This window comes from Crocodylus siamensis, chromosome 4 (assembly GCF_052110815.1).
Source record: "Crocodylus siamensis isolate JL-2025a chromosome 4, ASM5211081v1, whole genome shotgun sequence".
NCBI lineage: Eukaryota > Metazoa > Chordata > Crocodylia > Crocodylidae > Crocodylus > Crocodylus siamensis.
In genome coordinates this window covers 16,689,483-16,702,680 of record NC_143398.1, presented here as the reverse complement: position 1 = coordinate 16,702,680, position 13,198 = coordinate 16,689,483, and the positions used below count along the sequence as shown (strand labels likewise).

The window sequence follows — 13,198 nt, the reverse complement described above, 5'->3', positions numbered from 1 at the left end:
TATTGCAGGGCATCCTTCTATACGTGAATTCGTCACAGTTTCTGTTCTTTGAAATCAGCTCATTTCAAATAGTATTATGTGCCACTGTAACTCAACAGCAATATCAATCCAACAATCAACTATTTAATCTTAGGCCTGATGCTGTAAGCCTTTTCTCATGTCAGTACCATACCAATTTTAAGCAGGATTATTTATGCCAATGAGGAATGCTCACATGAGTCAAAATTTGAGTCCCTGATTGTTTCAGTAGCACAGTTAAACATGTTATGATACGGCAAAACTTCACGGCTGCTTTCATAGATTTCATAAAAATTTACAGATACGTACATACATACATATATACATACATATATATGTATCTCCAATTCATCTTGTTCTCAATGCATTGCTATAAAAAGGAGGATAGCTGAGGAAAAAGTGTTAGATGGAAGTCACCACTTACTATACAAAAAAAGGGAACTGGGTAAATTAGAGCCCATCCATCAGAGTCTTTCTCATGAATGCTATGGGCTTTGGATTTAGTTTTAAAAGTTTTCCCCCTTTTTTAACAAAGAGGATTCTAATGACTTAGTGGTACGCAATAGGCCTCTTAGGCTGACTATTGACTTAACAACTGTAGTTGATAAAAGTGGGCACATCTACACGTACAATTAGTGTGATACAAGTAATGCACATTAAATCTAATACCTCCATTGTGAGGCACTAGAAAATGTGTATTAGCTTATTTTAATGTGCATTAGGGAAAGAGCATAGTTTTTTGTGACACTTTAATTCGCATTAAATAAGCTAATGTGCATTAAAGCACACATGTAGACATGGCCAGTGTTTGCATTTCATTGCAGCCTGAGCTGAAAAATGAGTAATCCCCTCCTATCTGAAACATTAAAGCACTTACACACATAGTTGAACATATGCTTAAGTCCATCCTTATTCAGTCTAGCAAACAATCATAGCTTAACTTAAGCACATACTTAAGACCTATGGAAATCAAAATGTGATAAAAAGGTATCTACCTTTTTTCTAAGGGATGTGTTTTAAAGACAAATGTGCTTTGCTAAATTACGGTCTCAGAATCCTGCCAGCCCTATTCAATGACAGTTTTGCCAAAAAATTAATTGGCAACCAAACTGGATGCTTTAGAGTCTGATCTTGTAACTTCTCCATGAACAAAACTCCTCTCAGGCAGACTCAAGTTCTGGTATACAAGAGGTTATCAGAACTTGACCCTTTATTACAAATATTTTGCAATGAAGGTAGGGAACTTCAGTGATTAGAAAGAACAGGTTTTTACTGAGTAATAAAAGGACTTGGGTCACCTTGGGAGAGATGCTGTTTACTGAGATGTGTTGTAATGAATGTGCTAATGCTGACATGACTGCGATTCACCAAAGCAACAAGTCATAGTGATTAACCATAAAACAGCTGGCTATTAACCTCTTTACAATACAGGGCACACTTTTATAAAGCTGCTCTAGCAAACCAAGAATTCCATGTTTGTTCTAGTAAACTCCTTCCCAGTGACACTAGTTGAAGCTAAGCCTATATTAAGAGTAGTTCACCAACCATACCAAGGTGAGATCTGGGAGGCAAAAGACCTATGACAATAGACCTTGACAGAAATGGGAACCAAAGAAATATTTATTTTGGAGTGGACCAAAACCATTACCCATATTGTCCTTAAAACTGCTGTTCATATAGAACAGTGGTGGTCAGAGTTACTCACTCTGGGAGCCATATCCAATCCTCCACTGAAGCTGGAGAGTGGGGAGAAGAGGTGGAGCTTCTCCACAGAAGCTCCATTGAAACCCTGCCCACTTCTCCTTGAGGCAGCAGGCTGGTGTCCCCAGGAGCTGCCTTGAGAAGAAGTAGGCAGGGCTTTGGTGGAGAAGTCCTAGAAAGCTGCAAGAACCATGCTGGCAAGCTACGTGCAGCTCATGAGCCTCAGTTTGGCCATCATTGATATAGTACAAGTGTACTGTACTTGGCTTTATCCTGTAATCCTGCTGCATGTAGAATAATATCCCTTAGCATCAATGGAATTTACCTATCCAAGGGCAAATCCTCACTGGTATAAATTTGCTTCTTTGAGTTCAATACAGCTATTCCAATTTTTAGTAGCTGGAGCTTTGGCTTAAATTGTTCAATCGACTCTTAAGTCTTAAGCATAGAGTCCAGGGGTGCAGAAAGAAGTGACAATTTTTGCCCCATCTGGCCACAGAAAGAATCTATGGCCATGACCAAACATATGTGCATGGCTGTAGGCAGCTTCAAAAATGACTGATTGGGTGAAAATCTGACCCCTGGTTGCATGAGGTATCAGATAAAGACATTTCAAAATGTAGTTTCTTTTGTAACTTGTGTCTGCAGAACTCCCAGCCTGTCACTATTTTCAGAATGGGAGTGGGGAAAGGGAGCAGAGGAAGATCAGTCGGGGGGGGGGGAGGGTCAGCCCCCCCGCCCCCGGAGGTGAAAAGTGGGTATGGAAGCCCTCCGACGTGGGGGCGGCTTCAATTCACACACCCCACATTTCAGCTTTGCCCCCCCTTCCCATTCTGAAAACAGGAAGTACCAGCAGAGAGCAATGGCCATTGCTATGGAAACTTGGCTGTAGGCTCCCAGCCCAAAGCTAGATTCCCCTCCCCCTTGGAACCAACAATGAACTTCTGTCTGGTCTGGGGTAATGCTGTAACTCAGAACGCTTTGCAGAACATGTTCTGCGTTACAGCTGGGAGCTGCACTTCTGTCTGCACCCCTCGCATACCATGTAAGCAGGGTTGTGCTGTGTTTGTTTAAAAAACTTAGCTCACAAAAAAAATGGAGACTAAGAATTATAGACATTATCCTACTATTGAGTTAGGAGCAAAACTACTAAATCAAATAGGAGTTTTTTTCTTACTGAATAACAGCTGTCTATGAGACACAGTATCTAGCCACCTTCATTAACACATTTTCATGAACCAGCAAAGCAATTGTGTATTTATTAAAAGGGAAGGTTTTTTTAATGTTTTTGAAATAAAAATATATATAACTTAAATCAAATCCTTTGTTCTTCATTGGTTCCATCTATTTTGCTTGGTATCAAGATATTGTACAAGTTGATCTTTCACATAGACATTTAAAAAAGAATTAAAAAATGCAAAAGACTTCCATGCCATACAGAGACTTTTGTGTTAAAATAGCTTAGTTTTACAACTGCTTAGAAGTTACTTGTCATATAGAACCTTGGGTTAAAGGAGAGTGGGTTAACTGCAGTGTGACTTACTGCCTTGAAAAAAATTTCAAACAAAAGAATAAAGCAGCTCATAATTGGAAGGGGTTTTTTTTCCTTTTAAACCAATAATTAGAAAGTACAATATTTCTAAGAGAAAAAATCTAATCTATTTTAGAAAAGAGCTAATGTTTGCTGCATATTTGCCATGGTATATTTAAATTATCATTTTAATAAAATACATCTTTAGATCAAAGCTGAAAGAAGTCATCAGTAGTAGGCCAGTGTACTCCAACTTTTTTCTTTTGTTTCTCTGGATGACGGATGGCTTATGCTGTTCAGATTTTCACAGACAATCTCCTTCAGTCTTTTTTTAAACTCTTCCAGTACATATAAGCAGGAGAACTGGTAGACCAAACAAAGCAAAATCCTTGTGTCCAATCACATGTTAGGATGTTCATCAGCTTAACAAGTCCATGCAGTTTTATAGTTAGGTTCAGGAAAGGTGGTACCTCTGATGAAAGGTGGGCTTCTTTCCTTTTTAATGGCAGCATGAAATATATGACATTTTTATATCTTGGGCAAAAGAGAAAGCAACATTTGTCTTTCCCTCGAAGAACTCTTTGAGCAATAAAGGTAGGTCCAGGGTGTTTTTTCATCCATAAAACTCTAGTAAGCTGGATACTGGTGGAAGGAATGGGCAAGGAGTTGCTAGGAAGGTTACTTTAATTAAACCTGGTGGAAATTGTTTGAGCTTCCCACCCTTGTAAACATCCACATAATGCCATGAAAAAGTTCATGTATATTGCATTTTTTCCAGTTATGTGTCTACACAAGTTTCTACTTGGATGAGGTTCCTAGAGGTAATGTAGCTCAGACACTCCGTGGTGCCCTCTCAAATTCGTGGGTCCTCCTGTTTCTACCTTTCTTATTTTCTTGTAGGTGCTTCCACTTATTAGTATTCACCTGGGCATTGGCTGGTCTTTGCCGACGTTGTTTGCGGTCCCTTTTCCAAACCTGTTCACAGAACTCATCCATTGTATTGAGGTTGGGGTGGTTAATTAACTGCATAAAGTCTCTATACCAAACTTTTTGACTAGGGGTCATGCTGTTGGATGCCTCCTTAGGCTTGGAGCTCTCACCATCTTCTTCTTTATGAAGCAGCTCTTCCAAGTGTTCAGAATCAATTACCTCCAGGGTCACTTTGAGCAGAGTTTGCATGAAGCCATGCTCCACCGCATGACAAAAGTAAGTGCCAGAGTCTTTCCGCTGAAGGGTCCGTAGCAGAAGGCCCTGATCAGTCCTGATCAAACGATCATCCACTTTTATCTGTGTTGGAGAAAAAGATGCATTTCAACAGTTATTTCTCATCAATGTTATTCCTTGAGTACTTTAATTCTTTGGCATGTTAAAGAAGAATGTGGCAAAGAAATATGTTACGGGGGAAATCCTTTTAGTCCTTTTGTAGTTGTAGAATTCTTCAAGCCATTATGACTTTGCTGCTCAGGGAAACTGGCAAGTAAAGAGTTTACTCCTCACTCCCTACTGCTACGTGGTAAAAACCCTGTAGGAATTTTCTCAGAGGAGTTTTGAAAAGTTATGTGAGATGCAAAATAAGCAAAGTCTACAAACCCAGCACTGCAGTCAGGAGGCCATACCAGTAATCCTGGGCCAGCTGCATCATGAGCAGTGTTGCGCTTCCATGTTTGGAAGGAGAACCACTTGTTCCCATGTTGCTCCCCAGTGCAAACCCCTCTTACAGAAGATGGGTGGTGTTAGAGGAGAAGAGGAGCAAGAGAAAGAAGTGTGGATTATGCTTCAAATTTCCAGGTTGCCCGAAATGGGCCTGCAAAAGGTTATATTTGTGTGAATGATCAGAAAAGCAGTTGTACAATGACCTTATGTGTGTACACAAATTCAGAGAGAAGAGAATACATAGGGCATGTCCCCACAAGCATGCATGTATGGTTTCCAGGTCCTCAAAGCCATTTGAGGCGCCACAAACTGTATGCACCCATGTGCTATGCTGCTAATTTGCAGTGCATTATGTTTTTTTGACACTGGGAAAATCCAGTGTCAGAAAAGCAGCATGGTGCATGTGACAGCAGCATGCACTACCAGAAACCAGAGCCTAGTTGGCCAGAGCCAGGCTCTGGGAGGCCAGCTCAGCACCACTGCTGCCCCAGGCGGCCCCCAGGACCATAGGTAAGGCTGCTGGGGCCAACACAAGTGTTGGGCCTAACCTCCCCTACCCTACTCAGGTCCCTTTACCACATGCCAGAGCGCATGTGCAAGGGGATGCCAAAAGACAAACAGCAGGGGCACAAATATGTGTTTGCGCTATGTGACCCATGGGAAACAAGCACCTCTGCACATGTGAACTCATGGGGATGCATGTATATTGTCCACTAAAAATACCCCAGCAAACAAAACAGCTGAAAAATGTTTTCACAATGTTGGTGAGACTAGACAGCACAATGTTTGACAATGTATATTCCTGGTTTCTTGGGAAAATTCCTCTGAGCTTCAGTGGGGTACAGAAACTAAGTTGGCTTTCACTTTTATTCTTCAAATAATACAACATAGAAAAACACTTCAGGTAGAGCGAAAGAACAACAGAGTAAAGGTTATTTTCTTATAAATAATCCAATGATGTGCCTGAGCTGTAGACCAAAATGTCTGGATTTCTACTGATCCCTGTGAGCACCTGAGAAAACTACATCTGTGCAACAATTCAATTTAGGTAACAAAATAAGGAGGGGGGGCAGAAATTTCACTTAAATGCAGGCAGGGATGGTTGGCTTCTTACCTCTATGAACACTGATTTGGTATACAACATTTCCTATTAATTGACTTAGGATTTTCTTTTTAAACTAAACTGGCCAGCACAATTTACTGGTCACCATAAAAGCAATGGTTTTAACAATGGAACATATCATGGGGATTTATACTTATAATTAATAATTGTATTAATATTTAGAAAATTAAAAAAGGGTCTGCAAAGTGGTCTGGATTCAGCTACTTGTTTTCCCTACTAATTTCTATGAATTCTGTGCAGAGGGGTCTATGTATCATATAAAGCCAAAGTAAGACTTTTCGGATGGTGTAAGTGCGACATAGGGGTTACAGGATTATGTGTGCTGAAAAGGATGAACTTAAGCCTTTAAGACATGTGCATGCTGAAAAGGATGAACTTAACCCTTTAAGACACCTATATGATTGGAAGAGCCTAGAGTATACTGATTGCATGAACTGGGCACATGAAGGATGCCTGCAAGATGGGGCATCATGAGAGAAGCAAGAAGGTGAGGTTTATATCCTTTTTTGAGTTTTTGTTCAGAGCATGAGAGGGTGCAGACTCTTCTCTCCTCATAAGTGAGCAGTGAGCTTTGGGGGGATCAGGAGGGGATTTTTGTCAACTAGAGTAGTCTATTTACAGATAGTCAAAATGGGAGGAGGCAGTGAAGGTTTCTTATTGAGAGCCCAGGAAAGTCTATCAAATGGGGACAGGTGGGGTGATAGAGGAAACCAGATGTCTTGTCAGAATGGGTTAAGGGACAAGGAGGAGGCAAGGCTCCTTGTACAGGTTTTTGAAAACTAAATGAAAAGGTGATTTTGTTTAGGGAAAAGGTTGAGCTTGAAATGGCCCCTTAGGGAGGAGGTAGGTTGTGGCAGGATATACTGTTGCTAAAGTGTCACAGATATTTGAATTCTTGTTAGTGTACCTCTTCTTTTCGGTCCTCATTTTGCTTTTGGAATTGCCAGTAGACTAATGCACGCTGAGATTTTGGACTGCACTCCAAAAACGTGCTACTGTTCTCTACTCCATAGATAATCTTTTCTTCCAGGCTTTGCCCACTTGGGTTATCTGTAAGGCAATACAAAAAACAAAACAAAAAAGGGGAAGAAATGAAAATGATCAGAAAAGGAAATCAAATCTATTTTCTTATTTAATAAACAGTTTTGCTGTTGCATATAGGAGACAGTTCAGACCAGTAAAGGCTGAAATAACTGGTCTGTTTCCCTCACTGATTTGCCCCTCTAGTAATTTTTCATGCCCAAGGCTAGATTGAGAAAGTTTCTAGTTCTGTTTTAATTAAAGGCCACAACACTGAATAGATCATAAGCCCTAAAATATAAAGTTTATTCATCTGTATTAGAATAGTAACTTTGGGTATCCATTTTGCACTGGTATAAATGACTACACAGAACACTGCAGAATTGGGCCGTGGCACTATGTTAAGACCTACACATACTGTGAAGAGCCTCACATGTCAAAAAACATGTCCTCTTTACGATGTCTTAAGGAAAGTCCTCAAAAGACTGAAGCTTCCCAGTCAATAATTATTATGGAAAATCTTGGTGAACGTATCTGTCTAGGTAAATGTCACTAGGTACCTTTTTAATTGAAACAACTGGAAAAACTGCAAGAGTTGAAGTAAAAAAAAAAAAGAATATTTTGCTCACTGCTAATCATTATTCATCAGGAAAAAACATGTAGGATACAACAAGCACTTTTTCTGACAAAACTTAAACAATGAGAAAATTCAGGGTGTAGTTTTAGAATGTCTGTAATGATGCCTCATGGGCTCTATGATCATAATACTTTACAGCAAAGTAATAAAACGTGAGGCTTTTTAAGAGTACTATAATGTGTTTAGCTTATATGGCATTTCGGTTTGTTGCAGTTGTTAATGACCAGGAATAATGTTTTTGAGGAAACAATCTTCAATTAATCATTTCCTCCTGTAGTGGCATAATTTATGGAAATGTAATGAGGCTAATAAACCAGACATTATAGGGAGGGGAAAAAAGAAAGTTAAATAAATTACTTCCTCTTGTAACAAGAAGGTTTCACGAGATCCATCAACTTGCTGGAAATATCACATTGCTAAAGGACTTACATAGCATTTGATTCTCCTCCAATACCACAGAGGCAATAAGGCATCATATTTCAACTCTCCACCTTAGCTCTTTAAACTGTTGTTATGGACTTAAGCGGCAATAGTATAATAATCCTGGAGAGTATAGGGGTGAGGAAGAGGTTGGTAAGCTATTTAACACTGTGTTGATCTCACGGGGTTTCCTGTCTCTTTTGCCATTATTTATGGTGCTTTCCATTTTACCCTTTGATCTTTACTATTGGAAATCTTTATATAATCTGATTTTTTTTTTGTTATAGGGAAAGAATGTATAATTAAAAGCCTCTGCAGTGCAATCCTTTGTCAAAAATTGTTTGATTTCACAATGCCATTATCATATTGACTGTGTTGTTTAGCAAACAGTCTGTTTGCTAAATGACTGAGCCAAAGGGAAGAAAGAAGACTGCCTTTGTGGTTTATGTTGACACAGTAATCATATGTTCCCCTCCTTAATGACATTCAGTCCCTCAAGTGGGGCAGGGTAGGAATTGATGCCTGTTTAACTCTTAGTAATGAAACATCAAACGGCTTTTAAACACTAAACAAATAGAAAATGCCATGCTTTGCTTTGCTCTGCCCCACAGTGAACTTTTTGCGTGAGTCAATGGGGGTGGGGTGCTGTGTAAATCAGTGTTCATCTGAAAATCATATCTCCTTGGAGGATGTCAGATGAGTTTTGAGCCAGAGTGGTACTTTTGGGGGATCACTGGAAGACAATGAGGTTAAGGAAAGCAAGGAAGGACTATTAAAGGGCAGAAGGAAGGCCAAGAGAGAGTTATAAAAGTTGTAAAGGTTGAGGAAGTACCTTGGTTAAGTAGGGAAATGTTGGAAGTATCAACAAAGGAGAGGGACTGAAAATGTGTAAAGTGATACAAGGGGAATTTAAAGTGATTATATGGTAAAAAGATGCATGGGCTTACATCATGTTCTACCTTTAGATAAGCAATTCGCACTTACATGACTAAAGTGACTTGTACAGGTGGCATTTCAAGCCAGTTGCATGGATTTACACCCTACTTCCTGCTTCTATGAAAGCTCATAATTCTATGTAATTTGCAAAATTCAGAGGAGGAGGAGTGTAGGAGGCCTCTCACATTTTAACTTAAGAGTTTATGGCTTGGGACATTTGCCCAGGGATTGGGAAACTTGCGTCCTATAACCCCTTTCACCCAAAGTGAACACACTTCTCCCATTTCTCTGCAAAGTAACCTATGCACCTGGCCATGGGGTAAGCATGTCAAAAACGCCCTTCATAACTCCTGTTGACGCTGGTCCATTAGGCAGGCAAAAGGAGAACACACACACATATATATGGGACCAGAAGGAGAGCAAGCTAGAGGAAGTGTCCGAGTGAGGTGGGGACTGGCCTGCAAAGGTGCAGACCTTGGTGACTGGCCCCTGTATTTTTCATTTAATAGTCAATGGATAAACTCCACAGGCAGCTGTGCAGTACCTTCTGTCTCAGTGGGAGAGGAGGACGGTCTGGAACCCAGAGCCCCCGCCTCCGAAGGCAGTTTCCATCTTGCAGAAATACATTCCCGCCGGCTTGTGCTCTTTCTAAACCAGGGCTGGGCAAAATGGCGGATTCGGCAGATGGCCAGACAGCATTTCCCAGCAGCCCCTGCCTGCTCGTTGTGGCCGGTTTCCATGGAAACCCCAGCAGTGGCAGAGCTGTGATAGCTCAGGGCCAAGGTCTCCACGGAGACTGGCCCCAGAGCCCCTGGCAGTGTGTGTGGCTGGGTGGGAAGCTGCTGCGGGGCCAGGGCGGGGATGGTGACAGCACAGCCTGGAGCCGGGGCAGAGCTATGATTCACTGCCTGCATGCCCCTCCCTGGGCAGGGCTCTGCCCCAGCTCCGGACCCCACTGTCACGGCTGCGAGATCCTGGCCCTGCAGCAGCTCCCCGCCCAGCTGCGCTCCCTGACAGCGCTTCTGGAAACTCTGGTCCCCTGCTGACTTTGCCCACATACATTCTCCTTTTCATTGTCCAGCCTCCTTTGACGCTTCCTAGTCAATGGCCTTGTGGCTAGGGCACTTTACAGGGAAGTTAGAGAGGGCAAGGGTGGCTTGAAAACTCCCGGCACTAGAGCCCTAACCACTGGGATACCGGGTTAACAGGTAGGAAGATCCTTCTCTGTCAAACCATTACTCGTGGATTTTCTGGGACCATAATTTGTGAGATTTACACAGCATGTTCAGGAAGACCCACCAGGTTGCACAGGGGGACTGGAATCTGAAAATCTGCATGGTCGGCTCAAAATGCCTCTCACATAGCTAAGGTTAGCTGGATAACATACAAGCTACAGGGGGGATGGATTTGAGTCATCGTGTTTTAAACCACGAGAAATCAACATGAGAATGATGGAAGTCCTGTTGCTTAGGTCATTTAAATCCGGACATAACCTTAAAGAATGTGTTGCAGGCTTCCATTTCATATTCCCAGGGAATGGATGGTGATTGAAATAATCGCCTGTCAAATCTTATTTCTGTAAGTCATGAGAGCCATGATGATGTCCAGAAAGGGTTATAAAATTAGGTAATATTGGCATGACTGAATACAAGAAAGTGCATAAAATGATGAAGTAGCTAACAAATCAGGAAATAGGTCTGAAAGTGACAGAAAGTCCTGAGAAGCAGCAGCAAAGGAAAGTGAAAACCTGGAAAGTTCAGAGGAGTAGCTGGAGGAATTGGAAGGGAATGGAAGACATGAAGCTTGTTTTGAAATTCAAATGAAAATCCTATGTGAGAGCTGTCATTCTCAAGGGGGAGCTAAGGACATAATAGAAAAAGAGGTACCTATCTACAAGAACAGTTTTTTGCAAAGGAATGCTTCTCAGCAAGGTCAAATTCATTCAGAGATGTACAGTGAATCCTGTGTGATTTTATTTGCATTAGGTGACTATGGATCTCCTTCTCATGACTGGTCCAAAAAAGAATCAAATGAGTCCACTACAGGCAATAGTTAAGGGTGGTATAAAAGTGGTTATGGGACATGTTGTTCTTTAGTTTAAACAAGAGATGTTTATATTTTTATGGCTCTGACTTGGATTCAAACTGTAATACTTGGTTAACTAGAACTGATTACACTGATCACTCACAATTCCCTTTTGTGTCAGTGGTAGTTTTAGTGTGCTATACTTCTCAATATTTTGCTCACATTGTTTCTGTTCTACTGTGTTTCTGAACTTAATTTCTTTAGACATCCAAAACTAGGGATCTGCCTAAATCTTGCCAGAAGCACGCTGTGCAACGGTTCCTTTAATCTTTCTCTTTTCACTGTGTGCCCCCTGCCACTGATTGGCCAAGGGACCCCGCTGGCCCTGCCACTTGCTACTTGCTCCTCATCAGCCAGGAGGCAAAAAATGCAGTTTAAAATGTACCATGGTTTCTGCCTCTCAGCTGATCAGCAGCGAGCAGCAGAACTGCCAGGACCTTTTGCCCAACCAGTGATGGAAGGCAAAAACCATGGAATATTTAAAACCATGTTTTTTCCCTCCTGGCTGGTCATCAGGAGCAAGCAGTGAGTTGTGGGGCCATTGTGGTCTCTTGGCCAACCAACAGTGGAGGGTGGGGGGGTGCATGGTGAAAACAGCAAGATTAAAAGTACCACTGAACCTCACATTTCTCATACAAATTAGGTAGATCCCTATTAATGACATTAGGGAAGATCATAAGCTACTCATATCCTGCTCAAAGCACATTCAAATGTCCTTGTCAGAAGCCCCTTAATGAAATTTGCTATGAACTGTCTTTGAGAAAAGGTGGTTACAGAAAACAGGCTATTCTTTGCTTGTGCAGTTTCTTGGTTCATGGTCCTGGCACACAGGGAGAGAATCAATGAGTAAGCAATACAGATGAATGTTTAGAGAAATTGATAGAAGAACTTCCAGAGCATATTTCTCATTTACAAGATAAACCCCATTTTGCATCTGCTACTCAAGAGACTGTTGGTTGTAATATAGAAAAGAAAATTAGCAGTAATTCACATTCAAAAAGCCTGAGCCTGGGCCTGAATTGATTCAATCTTTGCAGGTTAGTTTAACCTGGCTAGGCTAAGCTGGTTTGTAACTGCACAGACATCCCCTCTGGACTGAAGAGATGCAGGCACATGCCTGCAATGGTTCAGGCCAGAAGCCGGTGTGGGAAGGGGTTTCCTTATTTTAGGGGGTGCTAGAGCAGCCCTCTCTTCCCTTCAACAATGCTGAGCTGAGGTGGGGGATGTGGTCAGACCCCAGCAGGATGCTTTGATTAGGGAGGAGTTTCTCCCCCTACATACAGCAGGGAGTTACAAAGGGAATTGTTAGCATTTATCACCCCATCAAACAAAACAAAGTTTCTCTCATTAGTTCAAGCTCTTCTTAAACAACCTTTTTCCAAGGAAGGAATGGAGGGACGTGACCAGCTACCTGATGATTAGCTTTAAAAGGCTGTAAGCTGACACTATTCTGTTTGCCTTTGTCCTGTCTCCCACAGCATAGACTGTAGCCAGCATGTGATATGCTAGCTAATGCTGAGCGGTGTCTGTGCAAGGCAGTGGGGAGATGGGAATCCCTGCTTGAGTAGGGAGTGGTGGTGGGCAGGAGCAGGAGGAAGCCAGGCAGACCGCACTGTACCTGCAGTCTCTGCTGGAGCAACAGCCAGGGAGCAGAGCCCCGCCCAGGGTTGCAATGCATCTGGGATGCTGGAGGAAGCTGATTTAACTTAAACCAGGAAGAGGTCTGAGACAGACATTGCATAAACTGGTTTGACCCAAATCAGTTAAGTCTGATACTACATTCAGCCAAGATTCTCTCAAACCAATTTCAGCCATTTTCAAACTAGTGTATTGCAGTGGACCTCTGTTCTGTTACAGGTTTAAACTAGTTTCTGATCACTTAAACTGTTTTTTGTGTAATGTTTGGTCCCAAATAATGTTTAGCCACAATGTTTGGGACCAATCGGCTTGGTTATGCACCATGTCATAAATGCGTGTACTTGCAAATGCAAGTGAGAAAGCACCATAATTTCTATCCATTTCTCAACAGATTCACAAAGAGTTTCCATAATTTTGATCCATTTTTATAACATAG

At 41.7% G+C, this 13,198-nt stretch overlaps 1 protein-coding gene across 12 annotated transcripts in view; it reads right to left on the bottom strand.

Moving 5' to 3' along the window:
- Positions 1–3,436: 3,436 nt before the first annotated feature.
- SEMA3A (semaphorin 3A) overlaps positions 3,437–13,198 on the bottom strand; it is a 468,302-nt gene continuing 458,540 nt past the window's right edge. For all 12 annotated transcript variants that reach the window (XM_090041876.1, XM_090041883.1, XM_090041875.1 and 9 more), the window contains 2 exons: positions 6,934–7,076; positions 3,437–4,537 (listed from right to left, as the gene is read on the bottom strand). In XM_090041876.1, coding sequence (XP_089898002.1) covers positions 4,082–4,537; positions 6,934–7,076 — 599 coding nt within the window. In that variant the 3' untranslated portion in view covers positions 3,437–4,081. The remainder of the gene's footprint in view (positions 4,538–6,933; positions 7,077–13,198) is intronic.